Source organism: Hypanus sabinus, chromosome 8 (assembly GCF_030144855.1).
Source record: "Hypanus sabinus isolate sHypSab1 chromosome 8, sHypSab1.hap1, whole genome shotgun sequence".
NCBI classification, from domain to species: Eukaryota; Metazoa; Chordata; class Chondrichthyes; order Myliobatiformes; family Dasyatidae; genus Hypanus; species Hypanus sabinus.
Genome location: NC_082713.1, coordinates 171,271,209 through 171,293,504, shown reverse-complemented (window position 1 = coordinate 171,293,504; position 22,296 = coordinate 171,271,209). Strand labels below are relative to the sequence as shown.

At 45.4% G+C, this 22,296-nt stretch overlaps 1 protein-coding gene across 1 annotated transcript in view; it reads right to left on the bottom strand.

The window, feature by feature from the left end:
- The window catches only part of utp20 (UTP20 small subunit processome component), a 195,376-nt gene that overhangs the window by 97,521 nt on the left and 75,559 nt on the right, over positions 1 to 22,296 (bottom strand). The window contains exons 26-34 of the mRNA XM_059978567.1: positions 21,922 to 22,088; positions 20,225 to 20,433; positions 17,583 to 17,726; positions 14,789 to 14,868; positions 10,855 to 11,081; positions 8,227 to 8,371; positions 6,701 to 6,788; positions 4,869 to 5,012; positions 1 to 54 (exon numbers count right to left, since the gene is read on the bottom strand). Of these exons, the coding sequence (XP_059834550.1) occupies positions 1 to 54; positions 4,869 to 5,012; positions 6,701 to 6,788; positions 8,227 to 8,371; positions 10,855 to 11,081; positions 14,789 to 14,868; positions 17,583 to 17,726; positions 20,225 to 20,433; positions 21,922 to 22,088 (1,258 nt within the window). The remainder of the gene's footprint in view (positions 55 to 4,868; positions 5,013 to 6,700; positions 6,789 to 8,226; positions 8,372 to 10,854; positions 11,082 to 14,788; positions 14,869 to 17,582; positions 17,727 to 20,224; positions 20,434 to 21,921; positions 22,089 to 22,296) is intronic.

Sequence of the window (22,296 nt, the reverse complement as noted above, 5' to 3'; positions counted from 1 at the left end):
CTTGGTGACTATTTCTGTAACGTAAGCTAGAGTCCCATCCAGATCTGCCAGGCTCTATATACAAGGGAAAGAATAATCAACCAAAAGTATTCAACATTTAGCCACTTTTAAATGTAAATCGGCAAAGAAATGAGAAATGTAAGAGCACAGGAGAGCATTCGACCCAGTTAGCCAAAACAGGAACATCAGTGATTTCACTTTTCAGATTCACTTATCTATCACAGGTCCATCGAAACACTCAGTGAAATGTGTCATTTGCAGATGAAGTGCATTTAGGCACTCTAGTTCAATAACTCTCAGCAACTAAGCTTCTCTCGGCCTTACACATCCACCTTCACACTGTTTTAAGAACGTAAGAACCAGGAGCAGGTGTCGGCCATTCTGCCCGTTGACCTGCTCCGCTATTCAATAAGATCACGGCTGAACTGACCATGGACTCAATTCCAGCAACCTACCTTTTCCCCAGAACCCTTAATTCCCCGCTATGCAAAAGCTTAAATGAATGTTTCTTAAATATATTTAATAAGGTAGCGTCAATTCAGAGGATTCTACAGATTCACTGCTCCCTGGGACAAGCAGTTCACTCTCATCTCTGTCCTAAATCTACTCCCCTGAATCTTCAGGCTATATCACTACCCCTAGGCTTACTTAAAAGTGAAAACAACTTTTTGCCTCTATCTTATCTATGCCTTTCATAATTTAATATTTCTATAAAATTTTAAGACTGTAAAGATCATAAGACATAGGAGCAGAATTAGGACATTAGCCCACTGAATCTATTCCACCATTCTATCATGGCTGATTTATTATCCCTCTCAACTCCATTCTCCTGCCTTCTCCCTAAAACCTTATACCTTATTACTAATCAAGAACTTATCAGTCTCCAGTTTAAATACACCCATTGACTTGGCCTCTACAGCTGTCTGTGGCAATGAATTCCACAGATTCACCATCATCTGGCTAAAGAAATTACTCCTTATCTCTGTTCTAAAAGAGTGTCCTTGTATTCTAAGGCTATGTCCTCTGTCCTAGACTCCCCCACAACAGGAAATATCCTCGCCACATCCACTCTAGGCTTTTCAATATTCAATAGGTTTCAGTGAGACCACTCCCCCCCCCATTCTTCTATATTTCAGTCAGTACTGGCCCAGAGCCATTAAATGGCCCTCATGTTAACCCTTTTATAAAGATTCTGGGATCATCCTCATGAACCTCCTCTTGATCCTCTCCAATGTCAGCAAATCCTTTCTTAGATATACAGTCCAAAACAGCTCACAATACCCCAAATATGGTCTGACCAATGCCTCACAAAATCTTGACATTACCCCCCTCACAAACCTACAAAGGGATTATATATTCTTGGCACTTCTGATTTCTCATTTTGCTCCCCATTTAGACAGTAGTCTATGCCTCTACTCCTTCTACCAAAGTGATCATTCATACTCTTCCCCCTATATTCCATTTGTCATTTTGCCCATCCTCAAAATCTGTCCAAGTTCTTCTGCAGGTTTCCAACTTCCTTAACGCTACCTACCCCTCCAACTATGCTTGTATCTCCTGCAAACATGGCCACAAAGCCATCAATTTCTTCATCCAAGTCATTGAGATATAACATGAAAAGAAACAGTTCCTACAGCGACTCCTGCAGAACACCACTAGTCATCAGAGAGCTCACCATTTCTGTTAAAATCTTTTCTGTAAACACTTAATCAGTGAGTGTCATTGATGGGGTTGAGAGACGACCGCAGTTGACGGGAGTGAGGAACGAGAGTGGTCAAATGGGATGAGGGACGACAGCGGTCGACGGGGATGAGGGACGAGAGCGGTCGACGGGGATGAGGGACGAGAGTGGTCGACGGGGATGAGGGTCGAGAGCGGTCGACGGGGATGAGGGACGAGAGTGGTCGAATGGGATGAGGGACGAGAGCGGTCGACGGGGATGAGGGACGAGAGCGGTCAAATAGGATGAGGGACGAGAGCGGTCGACGGGGATGAGGGACGAGAGCGGTCAAATAGGATGAGGGACGAGAGCGGTCAAATAGGATGAGGGACGAGAGCAGTCGATGGGGATGAGGGACGAGAGCGGTCGACGGGGATGAGGGACGAGAGCGGTCGATGGGGGTGAGGGACGAGAGCGGTCGACGGGGATGAGGGACGAGAGCGGTCGACGGGGATGAGGGACGAGAGCGGTCGACGGGGGTGAGGGACGAGAGCGGTCGACGGGGATGAGGGAGGAGAGCGGTCGACGGGGATGAGGGAGGAGAGCGGCCGACGGGGGTGAGGAAGGAGAGCGGTCGACGGGGATGAGGGACGAGAGCGGTCGACGGGGGTGAGGGAGGAGAGCGGTCGACAGGGATGAGGGACGAGAGCGGTCGACGGGGGTGAGGAAGGAGAGCGGTCGACGGGGATGAGGGACGAGAGCGGTCGACGGGGGTGAGGGACGAGAGCGGTCGACGGGGGTGAGGGACGAGAGCGGTCGACGGGGGTGAGGGACGAGAGCGGTCAAATAGGATGAGGGACGAGAGCGGTCGACGGGGATGAGGGATGAAAGCGGTCGACGGGGATGAGGGAGGAGAGCGGTCGACGGGGATGAGGGAGGAGAGCGGTCGACGGGGATGAGGGACGAGAGCGGTCGACGGGGATGAGGGACGAGAGCGGTCGACAGGGGTGAGGGACGAGAGCGGTCGACAGGGGTGAGGGACGAGAGCGGTCGACGGGGGTGAGGAAGGAGAGCGGTCGACAGGGGTGAGGGACGAGAGCGGTCGACGGGGGTGAGGGACGAGAGCGGTCGACGGGGGTGAGGGACGAGAGCGGTCGACGGGGGTGAGGGACGAGAGCGGTCGACGGGGGTGAGGGACGAGAGCGGTCGACGGGGGTGAGGGACGAGAGCGGTCGACGGGGGTGAGGGACGAGAGCGGTCGACGGGGGTGAGGGACGAGAGCGGTCGACAGGGATAAGAAACTGTTTCAGTGATGCTGACTGTCCAGTTGCAGATGTACCACAATGCACACACACCCTCAATTCAGATCAACATCCACTCCAGGTCGACACTGACAGCCGCTCTGGGTCGGCACCAACACCAACTTGGGCTTGACACCACAGGTTCAGCAGAAACACACGTACAAGTCACACTTGAGAGAAAGTCTGCATCCCTCCCACAAGAACCACCTGCACAGTTTACTAATAATCCATAATTCTGGTTTGTCACCTAGTTGACGTGATATAAAGCACCAGCTGGAGTTCACTGACCTGTCCATTGTGTTTAATCTATTCCATCAGCACCACTAGACTAAACAGATTCACCAATATCCCACATTCCGTTTCCACGTTAATCTGAATGACGCAAAAGGGCTTTTCAAGGGGCTCGTGCTTACCACTGGATAGGAAGACAATCCCAGACCTGCAAAGGCACCTGTCTGATCTGAGCCAGCTGCAACGCGTGGCTCAAGCCACAGATCTTCCTCTAATTGGAGTGCTTAGACTCCGAGTGCAGTCTGCAGCATCTGCTGTGACAGGGCTCAGAGGGTGGGGGAGGAGGTGGGGAAGGATAGAGTGCACACCGAGGGAGAGAGAGGGAGGGTCCATTTCAGCTGGTATCTTGTGATCTTGTGCATAGTAGGATCACACAAAGCAGAAAGTTTATCATCAGCTGAGTTTCAGTTCGAGGATTTTCAGACTAAATTTTCAGTTAAAGGACTGCACTTGGAGCATAGAACATTACAGCACAGTACAGTCCTTTCGGTCCACAATGTTCTGCTGACCTCTTATTTGCCTTCAAAATCAATGCAATGCTTCCCTCCCACATAGTCCTCCATTTTTTTTAGTCATCCATGTGTCTATCTAAGAGTCCCTTAAATGTCCCCAACACTGCCGCCTCTACCACCATCCTTGGCAGGGTGTTCAACCCACCCACCCACCACACCGTATGTAAGAAACCTTCTTCGGATATTCCCCATACCTTCCTCCAATAAACTTAATATTAAGTTCCTGTGGATTAACTACTTCGGCCCTGGGAAAAAGCCTCTCTATCCACTCGATCTACATCTTTTATCTTGTAAACCTCAAATCAAGTCACTCCCAGCAGCACTCCCTGGATCTCCCTGAGTGTCAGTGTTGACTCTGTGCACGAGGCTCCAGAGATGGAGGTCTCACCCCCAGAAGCAACTGTCTCACCAGGGACAGGACAAGCCTTCAAAGGTGAGAGCCCAAAGGAAAGAAACTACAGGAGAGTTTCAGCAAGAGGAAACTGAACTTGAGAAGTGACCTGGATACAGTAAGGAAACAGCTATAGGACTACAAGACCATAAGATATAGTTGCAGAATTAGACCAATTGGCTCATTGACTCTGCTCTGCCATTCCATTATGTCTGATTTACTTTGCCTTTAAACCCTTGTTATCTTTGACACCCTAACTAATCAAGAATCTATCAACCTCCTCTTTAAATATACCCAATAACTTAACCTCCACAGCCGTCTGTGGCAACGAATTCCAAAGATTCCCCACCCTCTGGCTACAGAAATTCCTCATCACCTCTGTTCTAAATTGACGTCCCTCAATTCTGAGACTGTGCCCTTTGATCACAGACCCACCTCCCCACGATCGGAAACATCCTCTCCACATCATTCTATTGAGGCCTTTCAAGAGGTTTCAATGAGATCCTGCCCTCCCATTCTTCAGAATTCCAACAAGAACAAGCCCGGAGCCATAAATACTCCTTAGATGTTAGCCCTTTAATTCCTAGAATCATTCTTGTGAGCCTTCTCTGTACTCTGTCCAATGCCAACACATTCTTTCTTCGATAAGAGCCCCAAGACTGTTGACAATACTCAGAGTGCAGAGCAGAGGTCTAGCAGTCACAGTACGGTACCTGAACGACTGAGCAGAGCATCTGACGGGACAGCTTGTTCTGAATGACGGAGAAGAGGGTACCCAAAGGCTTCAGGAAACTGGAAGGCTCTGCGCAGTGTTGTAGGAGGTTCTGGATGGTTTGCAGAATGTCGATCTCTGTGTCCTGTGGGAATGAGAGACAATGATGACAGACAGCTGAGACGAGCAGTTTACCTCCAGAACCGCACGGAACACACCACAGTAACCCAACGCTAGATATATTAAATTTAAGAGAAAAATATTACAGAAGTCACACACGATGCAAGAGTGCATCGTATACCAAAAAAAAATATTTGGGTATAATAGGAAACAAGCTGGTTTTTAAGAAATTCTACCTACCTTATTCAGTTATATCACAGAGGGATACAGCATATCAACAGGTCACTCATTTTCCATTCCCACCTTCTACCACTCATCCACCCACACACTCACTGCAGCTTAGTGCTGAGGGAAATGCGAGGATGTCAGAGAGCAGTACCTGGGGAAATCCACACTGTCACAGGGCAGTGGCACTACAGCTCAGAATCACACCAGGGTCACCCACCAATCTGAGGAAGCATCCAAGGCTTTAGTGAATATTGAAAAGCCCAGGTAAAGTGGATGTGGAGAGGTTGTTTCCTACAGTGGGGGAGTCTAGGACCAGAGGGCACAGCCTCAGAATAGAAGAATGTCCCAGTAGAACACAGATGGAGGATTTTTTTTTTAGCCAGAAGTTGTGTATCTGTAGAATCCATTGCCACTGACGTACGATCAATATCTGTAACTATCTTATGTATTTATTGTATTTTTATTATTATTGAGCTCATTAACATTGTGTTTTTTTTGTGCTGCATTGGATCTGGATGGGCAATAAATGCTGGTTTAGCTGGCAATGCCCACATCCCATAACAAATTTGGATTTGGAGTAACAATTATTTCATTCCCGTTTACACTTGTGTACTGGTAATGATATCTTGAATGATGAATCAATGGAGACCAATTCATTGGGTACAGGTTGGTGGGTTCTTGATTAATCAGGGAATCAAAGGATATAGGGAGAAGGTGGGAGAATGCTTTGAAAGGGGGACATAATTCAGTCATGATGGAATGGCATAGACAATTTTGTTCCTATATCTTACAGACCTCGAGCTGGGAGGGAGGAGGCCATTCAGCCCATTACAAGGTTTATAAAATCATCCTTACTGTCCTATTGTTCTTCCACAGCCCCGTAAAAGGGTAGAGACTTGGAAAAAGTATGCGAAATGGCACCAGCACCCAACACCACTAACAGTGCCATCCCGCAGAGAGTTTACAATACTACCTCTCTTTCTTTGTTTAAAGATACAGCACTTCTCCTACTAGTCTGCATGCAAATGAGGCCTGTACTTCATTTTTTGATAATGTGTTTTTGGGCCGACTGAGTGATCTGGCGATTTTGCTGTCTCTGAGGGACTTTGGTGTGGTTGAGAATGGATTGTGCAGCCTAGCAGTGAAGCACTAACCCACGATTGGCTCCTTCACTTGCTGATATTGTCGATTAAAGTGCCGAGCCACCACTGAAATTGACGAGGATGAGAGAGGAAGGTAAGGTGTTCAGCACCATCTGCCTCTATTCCCACAATCAATGCCTCTCATCATCTTACACACCTCTATCAGGTCACCTCTCATCCTCCGTCACTCCAAATAGAAAAGGCCAAGTTCACTCAATCTATTCTGATAAGACATGCTCCCCAATCCAGGCAACAGCCTTGTAAATCTCCTCTGCACCCTTCCTATGGTTTCCATGTGGACACAGAAATGTCTTCCTGTGAGGGTGATGTAGAGAACTCTTACCTGTGAGCTATTAGGTTTGAAGAGATATGGCAGCAGTAGGTTGATTAGAACAGAGCTCTGATCCTTGTCTTGTACAAATCTACTGATTCTGCAAAAGAGTCAGACATTTAATATTAATTAATATTGTCAATTACATTTCTAATACAGTTCCAAACTGCATTGAGGTGCGAGAGATTCTACAGATGTCGCAAATCTGAAGCAACACACACAAAATGCAACATGAACCTGGAAGCTCAGGCAGCGTCTATAGAGAGAAATGAACGGTTGAAGTTTCAGACATTTCCTTCCACAGATGCTGCCTTGACCTGCCGAATTCCTCCAGTGTTTTGTCCATCCAGCAGTGATGTGAACTTCGCCATGGATGGTCCCAAGCTGTCCAAACAAGAGGAGAATTGGGAATGGGGCTACCAACCCCATCATATAAAAACCCAGGGCTACAGAAACACCAATAGAAGCTTCAAAGACCTCAACCCTGGGAGAGGAAGGATACACCAAGGAGAAAGGCAACACATGGAGTCAATGTGAAAGACTGGCCCAGGACAAAGGACTCTGGTGAGCTGCTGTTGGCAGCCTGTGCCCCAGTTAGGGTGACGGGCTTAAGTAAGCAGTGATGTGTTTTTGGGCGATTTTTACAAAAGGAATTTTGGAACAGTTAAAAAGACAAAGCCGTTTCACGGGATTTACTGTTTGTCAACCGAGCAGCCCTCATTGCAAATTGAGGCCCGAGCTCGTTGGCCAAGCCGTGTCCCACTGTGGTGCCCAGTGTTTGACGTTGTGTTAATGCTCCTGGCATGGAGCTCTGGAAATGAAATGAATGCAGATTTGTGTCTCCTTCTGCTTGGAGTTTTGAGGACAATCGTTCAATTCGTGCTGAGATAAAGAACAGTGCTTGGGTGAAGGGATTAGGAAAGTCCAGTTCCTAAGCTTTTTAATGTTTATTTATTCACACTATGTAGGCATTCGGGCAGTTGGAGCACAGCCCATTGTTGGCGGCTCATCTAGGAGAAGAAAACTGGGAATTCAAATCTCTGCTGCAGATTCTGGAAATCAATATAATGAATTATGTTGGAAAGACAGTGTACTCTCTCTCCTACAGAGATCAGACTGCCCACACTCTTCCAGGTACAGCTTTAACAAGGCTCCAACCTTCTTGTGATGAGGACCTCTCACTACTTGTCTGCTATATTTGGTGTTTTTTTGCCAGACCAATTATTGAGATTCATTTATTTATGACATGTACATCAAAACATACAGTGAACTGTGTCTATGACATTAACAGCCAGCACAGTTGCTGGGATGTGCTGGGAGCAGCCTGTAAGTATTGCCACACATTCCAGGGCCAATACGTCAAGCCCACAATGTTCAGCAGAACAACACAGAACACAACAAGCAACAAAACAACAGCAGCAAAAACAAGCCCCTTTCCTCCCTCATAGTAGACATGGATTTTAATGTTAATTGGCAAAAGAACCTGTTGTAGTCAAATTCCGTGAGTTTGAGGAAGTCGAGGTGACAGGAAAGCATACCTTGACAAGATACTCAGGTCTTTGCTGACTTGTGCCTGGAACTGTTTCTTCTTCATGCGTTCTACATTCCTGACAGCCTTGTTGAGGTGTTGCAGGATCATGGAAATATGAGGCAGAATAAGAAGAGTCCCATTGCTTGGAGCGTCTTGAGAAATAAACAAGGAGCACGTCAACAAATAGAGCTTGAAGTAAACTTCAAAATACTCATCCAAATATATTGGATTGTGCAAAAGCCTTAGGCACGTATATGTAGATAGCTTTTGCACAGTATCGTACATTCTGAAACTTCCCAACAAAACTCACATTCCAAAACTTCTCAACAAAATGTACAAACGTTTGGAAATAAAAGACTCACAAACACAATGTGACCTGTTTAGAACTAGAGAAGGGAGTGATGATATTACATTAAAAAGTTTTTCTTGCAGAAATGTGGCTCCTGTTCAACATCAAATACACCATCAATCTTCAGGCCAGGCCACTCAGGGACATGTGCTAATATTATTTTGAGACTGTATGTGCTATCACATCTACGTGTGCTGTATGTGACTGTCGTACTGTTATTTTGCACCTTGGCCTCAGAAGAATCCGGTTTTGTTTAGTTGTATACATGTCCATGGTTGGTTGACAATTAAACGAACTTGATCTTAAAAAGAGCTGGGTTATAGTTTTGCCTTAGATGTGTCAAACCAGAGGACTGGAGGGTTACAGAAATCACCAATAAAAAGAATGAAAGCCTGACAAAGTGCACAAACTGCTGGAGGAACTCAGCAGGTCAGGCAGCATCTATAGAGAGGAGTAGGGTCTTGATGAAAGGTTTCAGCCCAAAACATCAACTCTTTTAATCCTCTGCATAGATGCTGCTTGACCTGTGGTGTTCCTCCAGTATTTTCTGTGCATTGCTCTGGATTTCCAGCAACTGCAGAATCTCCTATGTTTATGCAAGTAGCATTCTATAAAATGGTTCGAAGCTCGTAAACAACAGAGGCTGATAAAATGATGAGGGGCATAGATAGGTTGGAAGGCAATGGTCTTTCCAACATCGAATTCTAGAAAGTGCAGGATGGCTACAGCAGTACAAATAGGAGGCTTGGCCTATATTGGCTAGAGTTTAGGAGACTGAGGGATCTTTCTGAGGCAGAGGCATCGTGGGTGTTTCTCCCTGGGCCGAAGAGCTTAGAACTGGGGGCAGAGTTTCAGAGTGAGGCACCAGCCATTTTGAAGGGAAGGGAGACTCCAATGGGATTAAACACCTGAATTCTCCATCGCAGACAGCTGTGGAAGCTGCTTCAGTTAATTTAGTAAAGGGCAAGAAGCAGAAATGTGGACACTTCAGGTTCTGGGCAGGGACGTAGACTTGGGGAAAAAGTTTCACCCGTGGTTTGCAAGAAGCTGCAGACGATTGTAGACTCGGTCAGCTCAGCCTCCCAACTACCGAGGGCATCTCCAAACAGCACTCCCTCACAATGGTAGAATCAAGATTGCTCATTGTTATTCATCAATACACTGGTGCAAAGGAGAACAAAATGATTGTTACTCTGGATCTGAAACAGAAGTCATACAAATACATATGCATAACTTATACACATAGACTGATTGAATGTACATTCAGACACTCACAATTAAGGACCCTCCTCCCCCAGAACATACCCTCTTCTCATGGCTACCATCAGTGAGGAGGCAAAGGGTCCTGCACTTCCACACTTGATGGTTCAGGAACAGCTTCTTTCCCTCCACCATCAGGTTTCATAAACCCATGAACTATTCCTTTTCAGCACCAATTATTCATCAACTTCTACTAACTTGATGCCTTTGCACTGTACTAGTGTCACAAGACAGGTTTCACAAAAGCTCGGTGTTAATAAGCCTGATTCTGAGTGGCTTCCCTGTACCGGACCCCGGCGGCAGAGTGGGAATGACAGCTGTAAGGATCTCTGTGTGGGATGAGCACGTTCACACGAGCACCCTCCCCCATGCCACTGTCAAACCAGCCCTCACTGCAAAGTATACAGAACACAGAATAGTACAACATGGTACAGGCCCTTTTAACCTACTCCATGATTAATCTAACCCTTCCCTCTCACATAACCCTCCATTTTTCTATCATCCTTGTGCCTATCTAAGAGTTTCTTAAATGACCCTAATGTGTCTACCTCTACTATCACCCATTAACACATTCCACACATTCTCCTCTATACTTTCCTCCAAGGACCTTAACATTATGCTTCCCTCATGTTAGCCATTTCAGCCCTGGGAAAAAGCCTCTGACTATCCACACGATCAATGCCTCTCATTATCTTGTACACCTCTATCAGGTCACCTCTCATCCTCTGTCGCTCCGGGAGAAAAGCTCTAGCTCACTCAGCATATCCTCATAAGACATATTCTCCAGTCTAGGCAGCATCCTGGTAAATCTCCTCTGCACCCTCTCTAAAGCTTCCACATTCTTCCTATAATAAAGTGACCAGAACTAAACAAAATACTGCAAGCTCTAACTCACTCAGCCTTTCCCCATGCGTCCTGCTCATGGGCTGTCTACCCTGCTTGAAATCCTCAGAAGACCCAGCTCACTCTGTTTGGAACAACCATCACATACTCTAATGTAGACACACGTCATTGGGACTGCTGTACCTTCTGCTGTGGCAGAGTGCGCAGGTAAGGCCACATCTTTCACAGTGAGGGCACTCTCGTCTGCTGTCGCTACGAAGTCCGGCGTGCTCAGGAGACTGTCGATGATGTCCATGACCAGTGAGGCTGTTGTCTCTGCCACAGTCTTCGCTGAGAGCAAGCTGAAGACATTGGTGAGAACACCACACTCTGGGTGATCGGGAAGCTGCTTGCCGAGGAGAGGGAAGAACCTGGAGAATAAGCACGAGACTGTTTGACCAACAATATTTAAGCAGAATAGCAAGTTCAACAATGAGTATTGAATTGAACTGAATTGACTTTATTTCTTACATCCTTCACATACATGAGGAGTAAAATTCTTTACATTACATTTTTGTCTAAATGTACAATGTGCAATTTATAGTAATTTGTAATAAATAGTATGTACAACATGACAGTCAATATACATAGAAATTGCATCAGCATGAAGTAATCAGTCTGATGGCCTGGTGGAAGAAGCTGTCCTGGAGCCTGTTGGTCCTGGCTTTTATGCTATGTAACTGTTTCCCAGATGGTAGCAGCTGGAACAGTTTGTGTTTGGGGTGACTCAGGTCCCCGATGATCCTTCAGGCCCTTTTTACACACCAGTCTCTGTAAATGTCCTAAATAATGGGAAGTTCACATCCACAGATACGCTGGGCTGTCTGCACCACTCTCTGCAGAGACCTGCAATTGAGGGAGGTACAGTTCCCATACCAGGCAGTGATGCAGCCAGTCAGGATGTTCTCAATTGTGCCCCTGTAGAAAGTCTTTGGGATTTGGGGACTCATGCCAAACTTCTTCAACTGTCTGAGGTGAAAGAGGTGTTGTTGTGCTTTTTTCACCACACAGCCCATGCTATCAACTCTTTATTCATTTCCATATACTGCCTGTCCTGCAGTGTTCCTCCAGCATTTTGTGTGAGTTTATCAATCATTTCACCTTGAGATTCCTACAACTACACTACAAGGATGTCTGCAAGCAGGGCACGATGGTGCTGGACATCAACACTGGGTTCTGGGAGGAACGCAGCCAACCACACCAGATGGACAAGCACACTGAAACAACAGCTGAAGTCAGGGAGGGGAAAATTACTGAAAGCGGCAGAAGACAAACGGACCCACAGAAAGGGATGCTGCAGTTCCAACAGAGCCGAGAGATGCTACCTTTGCAACGGAGACTACCACTCTTGCATTGGCCTCATCACCAACAACGTCAACAGCTTAGACGCAACATCCATGGTCAACCTCGACCAACAGCGGGCCTACTTCAATTTTCACTACTCAGAGATTCATTTTATAGGAAAATAAAGAAATACAATGGAACACAAAAGGCTGACAACCAGCACTGTGGAGAAAAAGGAGCTAATCACAAAACGCGGATCTTTGGACTCCTGTACCTCCTCCCTGATTGTATCGATGAGAAGGGGGCACGTCCTGGATGGTGGGGTTTCTTAATGACAAATGCCACTATCTTGAGCATCTCCTTTTGCAAACGTTTTTTTCTGATCATTGATTGTTTGTCGGTCATTACCCCTCAACCATCAGGCTCTTGAACCAGAGGTGATAACTTCACCCAAATTTGCTCACCCCATCACTGAACACTTCCTACAAACTAAGGACTCACTTTCAAGGATGCTTCACCTCATGGTGTCAATATTTGTTGCTTATTTATTCATCAGAATCAGAGTCAGGTTTATTATCACCAGCATGTGACGTGAAATTTGTTAACTTAGCAGTAGCGGTTCAATGCAATACATAATCTAGCAAAGAGAAAAATACTAATAATAAATAACATTTAAAAAATAATAATAAATAAACAAGTAAATCAATTATGTACATTGAATAGATTTTTTAAAAAAAATGCAATAACAGAAATACTGTATATTAAAAAGTGAGTTAGTGTCCAAAGCTTCAATGTCCATTTAAGAATCAGATGGCAGAGGGGAAGAAGCTGTTCCTGAATCGCTGAGTGTGTGCTTTCAGGCTTCTGTACCTCCTACCTGATGGTAACAGTGAGAAAAGGGCATGCCCTGGGTGCTTGAGGTCTTTATTAATGGATGCTGCCTTTCTGAGACACCGCTCCCTAAAGATGTCCTGGGTACTTTGTAGGCTAGTACCCAAGATGGAGCTGACTAGATTTACAACATTCTGCAGCTTCTTTCAGTCCTGTGCAGTAGCACCCCCCCTCCCACCCCCATACCAGACAGTAATGCAGCCTGTCAGAATGATCTCCACAGTACAACTATAGAAGTTCTTGAGTATATTTGTTGGCATGCCAAATATCTTCAAACTCCTAATAAAGTATAGCTGCTGTCTTGCCTTCTTTATACACACACCGATATGTTGAGACCAGGTTAGATCCTCAGAGATCTTGACACCCAGGAACTTGAAACTGCTCACTCTCTCCAATTCTGATCCCTCTATGAGGATTGGTATGTGTTCCTTCGTCTTACCCTTTCTGAAGTCCACAATCAGCTCTTTCGCCTTACTGATGTTGAGTGCCAGGTTGTTGCTGCAGCACAACTCCACTAGTTGGCATATCTCACTCCTCTTGTCACCACCTGAGATTCTACCAGCAATAGTTGTATTGTCAGCAAATTTATAGATGTTATTTGAGCTATACATAGCCACACAGTCATGGGTGTATAGAGAGTAGAGCAGTGGACTAAGCACACACCCCTGAGGTGCACCAGTGTTGATTGTCAGCGAGGAGGAGATGTTATCTCCAATCCACATAGATTGTGGTCTTCCAATTAGGAAGTGTTTGTGTTTTCCAGGTGGTCTAAAGCCGTGTGGAGAGCCATTGAGATTGCATCAGCTGTTGACCGATTGTGGGTGATAGGCAAATTGCAATGGGTCCAGGTCCTTGCTGAGGCAGGAGTTCAGTCTAGTCATGACCAACCTCTCAAAATATTTCATTACTGTCAATGTGAGTGCTACCAGGTAATAGTTATTAAGGCAGCTCACATTATTCTTCTTAGGCACTGGTATAATTGTTGCCTTTTTGAAGCAAGTGGGAACTTCTGCCCATAGCAGTGAGAGGTTGAAAATGTCCTTGAATACTGCCAGTTGGTTGGCACAGATTTTCAGAGCCTTACCAGGTACTCCATCGGGACCTTCTGCCTTGCAAGGGTTCACCCTCTTTAAAGACAGTCTAACATCGGCCTCTGAGACAGAGATCACAGGGTCATCAGGTGCAGCAGGGATCTTCACAGCTGTAGTTGTGTTCTCCCTTTCATAGCGGGCATATAAGATGTGAATTCATCTGGTAGTGAAGTATTACTGCCATTCATGCTGTTGTATTTCGCTTGGTAGGAAGTCAAGTCTTGCAGTCCCTGTCAGGGTTGCCGTGCATCTAATGTTGCTCCAACCCCATTCGAAATTGTGTCTTCACCCTTGAAATAGCCCTCCGCAAATCATACCTGGTTTTCTGGTACAGTCCTGGGTTGCTAGACTTGAATGCCATAGATCTAGCCTTCAGCAGATGACGTAGCTCCTGGTTCATCCATGGCTTTTGGTTTGGGAACATAGAGTAAATTTTTGTGGGCACACACTCATCCACACAAGTTTTACTGAAGTTGGTAACAACTGCAGCATACTCATCCAGGTTCGAAGATGAATCCCTGAATACAGTCCAGTCCACCGATTCAAAGCAGTTCTGTGCTTCCCTTGTCCAAACCTTCTTGGTCCTCACTACTGGTGTTGCAGTCTTCAGTCTCTGCCTAAACTCAGGGAGTAGAAGTACAGCTAGGAACAAAGATCTACCAAGACCAACTTGTCCCTAGAATTTGGACTCTCTATGGTATCCTTGTAAATCTATCTGACTGCCTGTATGAAGCTGTGTGAATCCGCATAGCGACTGGAGAAATCCTTGCTAAATAAAGTGAGAGGCAAAAACTGCTGACGCCAATGCTCACCTAGAATTCTTACTCCAGATATGAATTAGCTTCAGGAGGGAAGTTGGTGCGTATTGTCCTTCTGAGGGAAGCCGGCTGATCTGTAAACAGGACAAGTTAGATGTAAGAACAAGTTCAAGTTTATTGTCATCTAATTGTACATATATACAACTAATCAAAACAGCTTTCCTCCAGACCACAGTGCAGCCACAAAACATATCAAATAAATCACATAAAACAAAATATTACCATAAATAAGTTTAATAAAATATAATACAAAATGCATGTAGTGCATAGCACAGGTAAACAGCTCACTGTCCTCGTGACAAGACCTTGGTGGTGGGAGGGTATTCATTAGTCTCACAGCCTGAGGGAAGAAGCTGTTCCCCAGTCTGACAGTTCTAGTCCTGATGCTCCAGTACCTCCTTCCCGATGGCAGTGGGTCAGAGAGATTGTAGGATAGACGGTAGAGATCCTCGAGAATACTTCGGGCACTTGGTCTGCAACACTCCTAGTAAATGTCACAAATAGTGGGAGGGAGACTCTGACGATGGTCTCAATGGTTTTTATGATCCTCGTGTGCTGTGATAGAGCAACTGGACAGACCATACATTGAGACTAAAGCTGAGCTGGATCACCAGACAGGTAATGGGACATCCACTGACTTCAGGGAAAACTTTAGCAATAATCTAGCAATCACTTATTCAATAATTTAAAGCAATTAGAGAGATTAGTTGATGACACAAAGGTTGTGGATAGTGTGGAGGGCTGTCAGAGGTTACAGCAGGACACTGACAGGACACAAAACTGGGTTGAGTTCAACCCAGGTAAGTGTGAAGTGGTTCATTTTGGCAGGTCAAATATGACGGCAGAATATAGTATTAATGGTAAGACTCTTGGCAGTGTGGAGGATCAGAGGGATCTTGGGGTCCGAGTCCATAGGACACTCAAAACAGGTTGACTGTATGGTTAAGAAGGCATACAGTCCATTGGTCTTCATCAATTGTGGAACTGAATTTAGGAGCCGAGAGGTAATATTGCAGCTATATAGGTCCTTGGTCAGACCCCACTTGGAGTACCGTGCTCAGTTCTGGTTGCCTCACTACAGGAAGGATGTGGAAGCCATAGAAAGGGTGCAGAGGAGATTTACAAGGATGTTGCCTGGATTGGGGAGCATGCCTTATGAGAATAGGTTGAGTGAACTTGACCTTTTTTCCTTGGAGCGACAGAGGATGAGAGGTGACCTGATAGAGGTGTATAATAGAGGCATTGATCACGCGGATAGTCAGAGTTTTTTCCCAGGGCTGAAATGGCTAGCATGAGAGGGCACAGTTTTAAGGTGCTTGAAATAGGTACAGAGGAGATTTCAGGGGTATGTTTTTCACGCAGTGGTGTGTGGAACGGGCTGCCGGCGATGGTGGTGGAGGCAGATATGATAAGGTCTTTTAAGAGAATCCTGGACAGGTACGTGGAGCTCAGAAAAATAGAGGGCTGTGGGTAACCCTAGGTAATTTTGTAAGGTAAGGACATGTTCGACACAGCTTTGTGGGCTGAAGGGCCTGTATTGTGATGTAGGTTTTCTCTGTTTCTATTCACTTTATTTGTCACAGGTACATTGAAACATAAAGTGACATGTGTCACCTGTGTCACAAACATAATCTAACGATGTGCTGGGGGCAGTCTGCGAAGTGTTGCTACATCCCCAGCGCCAATACAACACTTTACCAACACTAACCCATTCGTTTTTCAAATGCGGGTAGAAACTGGGGCAAGGTCACAAGGTCACGGACAGAGCGTACAACTCCTTACAGACAGTGGTGGGAACTGAAACCTAACTGTTGGCACAGTATAGCATTGTGCTAACCACTACACTACTGTGCTTCTCCTTTTCTAGAACATTCTCAATTACCCTCAAAAATGCTGCCAAGCCTGTTAAATGTAACAGAACCTTATGGGGTTGTAATATCAGATTCAAAAACAGGTAGCAGCTGTGATCTAATGTAAATGCTGCAACGCGCATTTACAACGCTGCAATACTCGCCTCCTTCTTAAAGACCCCTCAGCAGAAATTCAGGCTTTTTCCTGGAGTGACATAGATTACTGGAGAACAGAACCCAAGAGTCATCAAAGTAAGAGAGACAGTCACCAAGAACTCAAATGAAGAATTCGGAGCAACTTCTTTACCCAAGGAAGTGAGAAGTATTGAGGTACTTCAGGGGAGGTTTAACAAGGGTAAGAGGATGAGTCTATCCATGCTGGTCCAAATAGGGAGGCATGGAAGCACAGCAGCCAGCTTAATGCACCAGTGACCCAGGTTCAATTCTGTCGCTGTCTGTAAGGAGCTTGTATGATCTCTCCATGATCATGTGGGTTCCCTCCAGTTCCCTCCCACATTTTAAAGACATATGGGTTAGTAGGTTAATTGATCCCATGAGTATACTTGGGCAATGTTAGGCATTGGGACTGGAAGAGACTGTTACTGTGCTTAATCTCTAAAGAAAGTTCAAAGAGATAAAAATAAACTGTTTACATCACTTCCATTTCTTAGATGGTATGGACATGACCGCTTGGATCGTGTCCAAGCACCGTTTTCAAATTCAGCTATATTCATTTACCAGTGAAATGGGGAGATTTGCTAACCAACACGACCCAAGCATGCTCCGGGGCAACCTGTAAGTGTCACCATGTATTACGGTGCCAACATAGCATGTTCACAAAGTTCAGCAGAACAGCACAAGAACTCATGCCCTCACACACACATACACAGGCAGACAGGCTGCCTCCTCCAGCTTTACAACAAGTAATCCGGTCTTACCTGTGGCCACACTGTGCTATGGAACACTGCATCAATCTCGTCTGCTGTGAAAGCATACGAGTCAAAGCTGGTAAAGAAGGCAGCGATCTGATCTATGCCCAAACGCCTCAGGTGTTTCAGCAGGGTGATGTACCTTGGCTTGATCTGTACAAAGAAAATGCAAAAGACAAGATAGTTAATTTTTATCTTGCAGCAGTTGTTCTTTGAAAATAAACAAAAAGCCTTTTGAGCCACAGTGGGTTCAGCAGCATTTGTGGGCAGAAAGAATATAAGGCATAGGAGCAAAATTGGCCTATTCAGCCCATTCCATCATAGCTGAGTTATTATCCCTCTCAACCCAACTCTCCTGCCTTCTCCTCATAACCTTTCATGCCCTGACTAATCAAAAACCCATCAACATCCACTTTAAATATTTCCAATGGTTTGCATAACTGAGGCACAATATCCTTACTTTAGTATTCAATCCCCCTAAGACTATTGAATGGTCCTATTACGAACAGTGTGCAAGACAAGCTTTTCACTGTCCCTCACAGCACGTGCTAATAACTAACCAACAATTCCAAAGTCAGAACAATAAGGAAGAGCCCAAGAAAAGGAAACAATCTCAAACCTCATATTTGTTACTTTTTGCTGGCAACAAATATTGTAAGTGGCTTAAAGTGTTTACTGTCCCAGTCAAGTTTATTGTCATTTAACTATATACCTGTATAGCGAAAAACAAGCCGTTTCTCCAAACCAGGGTGTAAGGCTCAACACACAATAACTTATGAAAGTAAAGATAATATCTACAGAAGAATTATGCATAAATAACAAATGGAAGTGCGTAAATTTAAATACTGTAAAGTACAAAACAAATTCACCAGTGACACTTAGAAGGAGATGCAGCAGAGTTCAGAAGCCCAATGGCCTGAGAGAAGAAACTGTTTCCCATCCTGACTGGTCTTGTTTCCTCGCTGATGGAAGAAGGTCAAAGAGGATGCTGGATGGATGGGTGGGATCCCTAATAACAATGAAGGCCCTGTGTACACAGCACTCCTGACAAATACCCTCGATGGATGGTAGGGAGACCCCTATGATCATCTCAGCCGTTCTAACTGTCCGGTTTGATGCTAGGGTTCAGTGGGTGACTCAATGGGCTGGAACAGCCTATTCCAAGCCATATCTCCACATAGAAAAAACAAATACGAGGGGTGATTGATAAGTTTATGGCCTAAGGTAGAAGGAGTCAATTTTAGAAAACCTAGCACATTTATTTTTCAACATAGTCCCCTCCTACAGTTACACACACAGTCCAGCGGTCGTGGAGCGTACGGATCTTGGACCTCCAGAAAATGTCCACAGATGGGTGATTGATAAGCTCATGGCCTAAGGTAGAAGGAGATGAGTTATACAGCTCTCGTTACATGCACATGCAGGACAACTCTTTGAGGGATTATGCAGAAAGTTTGAAGTTAATAACTCATCTTCTACTGTAGGCCATGAACCTATCAATAACCCCGATGAGTTATTAACTTTCTGCATAATCTCTCAAAGAGTTGAACTGCAAGTGAATGTATAACTCATCTCCTTCTACCTTAGGCCACGAACTTATCAAGCACCCCGCTGAAGTCATCCTCAGACTGATTCAAACTGCATGCTTTGATGTACACATGACAAATGAAGCTGACCTTTACTTGGTCAGTGTGGACACGGGGACGAACGGCTCGGTACAGACACTGCACTGAGGTGGACAGGAAGGCTCTGTAACAAGTAGTCAAAACTGCCCAACCCATCATCAGCACCAGTGAAGGATCCCAGAACCCTGCTTGTCAACTGCTTGTCCTTCTCCCATCAGGGAGGAAGCTACATAGCATCCATGCCAGGACCACCGGACTTGGAACAGTTACTTTCCCCAAACAGCAAGGCTGATCAACACCTCCACCCACTAACCCACTCCTCCAGACCCCCAATTACCACTACTTTATCATCTCCTGTCAGCAACCTCACTCCTGCGCCTAGTGTCACTTCATGGACATATAATCAATGTTTAGCTGAGAAGTAACAATTATTTTGTTCTACTTTACACTTACGTACTGGAATTAACATTTACCAATCAAATCTTCTGCTGACCTAACAGTTTACTGTAGTTTTCGTATTTGTGAGAGATTAGTATTGATAGGGGTCAGAGATAGCATGAATAAGGCAGGCTGAAAGGCGTTCTACCGTTCTATGAATGTATACTCAATCATGACCTGGTACAGTGATGTCACCTCTAAGTTACCATACTCCTTAGGAATGTCGGTTATCTAATGCCCAGGTCTCCACTGGCCTTCTGCCTGTGTTGTGGGGTTATTTATGTATGTATGTATGTACTTATTTAGAGGTATGGCCTGCAACAGGCCTTTCCAGCCATTTGAACTGTGTCACCCAGCAACCACCTATTTAACACTAGCCTAGTTACAGGACAATTTACCATGACCAATTACCCGACTAACTTTGGACTGTGGGAGCATTAGGGTTAGGGCTACTGGAGGAAACCCACGTGTACACAGGAAGGAGCACACAAACTTGTTTACAGACGACACCGGAATTGAACCTGGAACCCCAACGCCCCGAGCTGTAATAGTGTCATGCTAACCGCTACCATGTCTCCTAGTACTCACCTGGTCCCTCAGCTGAAGCATCTGAGACACAGATGCAGTTATACACAGCAGGATCTGAAGCAGTTCAGGCAGGTAGTCGTTGATGAGGTGGCCTAGTTTTTTCATCAGCACCTCAATGTTGTTCAGCAGACCATGCTGACGCCCTAAGGGCAGAACACTGGATAGATCCACAGACTTGGCTGACTGTAGCACCGCTGACAGGCAGGACCCTGAAACAAAGAGAAAGGCCCCAAAGCCACACAGTTTTTATATAGTCACCTCAATGCACAAGGGCTTGTTTTAGGCTGAAATTTCAATGCCCGTTGAATGAATCTTCTAATGCATCTCGTATGCTTCGATCAACACTTCACCAGTCAGTGCCTCACTCACCCCAGTTAGGCTGTGGGTTCAAGACCCAGAGACTGGAGCACAAAAATCTAGCCAATGTTGCAAGTGCTAAGGGAGTTCAAGACACTGACTACTGTATGAGGCAGTCTAAGACCATCTCGTCTCTCAGGTGAGGATGCCATCTTGACATTTCCATAAGACATAGGAACAGAATTATGCCATTTGGGTCCATTAAGTCTGTCCTGCCATTCAATCATGGTTGATCCTTATCTGCCCTCCTCAACTCCACACCCCGGCCTTCTCCCCATAACCTTTGTTGCTGTGTCCCATCAAGAACCTATCAAGCTCTGACTTAAATACACCCAACGACCTGGCCTCCACCGCTGCCTGTGGTAATAAAGTCCATAAATTCACCACCCTCTGACTAAACAAATTTCTCCATATCTCTGCTTTAAATGAACGCTCCTCTATTCTGAGTGCCTGGTGATTTGGATGTATCTACGGCACATTAAAAATAACATCAGGTCACTATCACACTTTTTACCAATGTCAGTAAGACCAAGACATTGATTGTAGAGTTCAGGAAAGGGAAGTTGAAGGAATACACAACAGTCTTCATCGAGGGATCAGCAGTAAAAAGAGTGAGCAGTTTCAAGTTCCTGGGTGTCAACATTTCTGAGATCCATCCTGAGCACAAGATACAGATGCAGTTACAAAGAAGGCTTGCCACCAAAGGCACTAGCAAATTTTGACAGATATACCATGGGGAGCATTCCAGCTGGCTGCATCACCAGCTGGTGTGGTGGGACCACTACATAGGGTTGGAAATACCTGCAAGAAATTGCAAACTCAGCCAGCTCCATCGTGGGCACTCGCGTCCCCAGCATCAAGGACATCTTCAAAAGGCGATGCCTGAAGAAGACTGCATCAGTCAATAAGGACCCCTACCACCAGCACATACCCTCTTCTCATTGCTACCATTAAGGAGGTGGTACAGAAGCTTGAAGACACACACTCAGTGTTTCAGGGACAGCTTCTTCCTCTCCATCAGATTTCTGAATGGACAATTAACTATTTTTCCTCTCTTTTTGCACTATTTATTTAACTTCTATATGTACATTTCTTATTGTAATTTACATTGCACTGTTCTGTTGTCACAAATGACAAATTTCCCAACATACATCAGCGATAATAAACCTGGTTCTGATGCTGTGAAAGACTGAATGGTGAAACAGGCATGAAAGACAAATGGACAATTCCTGTCTCTATTAGGTAACTGACCAGAACTGGAAAAGGTTTTAATTAAGTGCAGAGATCAGAAAAGGGAGGGGGATCAGTAACACATTAACGTAATCAACTAGAACACCTACCCTCGGTTAAGTGCTTCACTGGCTCGAGGAGCAGGTCCAGGAAGATGCGCAGCTCCTGTGGCAGCGAGCCAGCCAGGAAGTGGAGGACGATGGTCACACGGGCTGATGCGCCGGAACGCCCCTGCGTTTTGCTCCCAGTTTTGCTCCTCATCCGCCCATACAGAATCCTGGATTCCCAACAATTAAAACAGGAATTTTAGCATTTTGCTTGGATTACCGGTACTACCCACAAGAAGTCAACTGTTTTTTCTGGAACGTTGGAAGCTGAGGGGAGACCTGATAAAATTATGAGGAACACAGACAGGGTGAATTAGTCAGAATCTTTCTCCCAGAATGGAACTGTCAAATATGAGAGGCTTGAAGGGGAAGGGGATA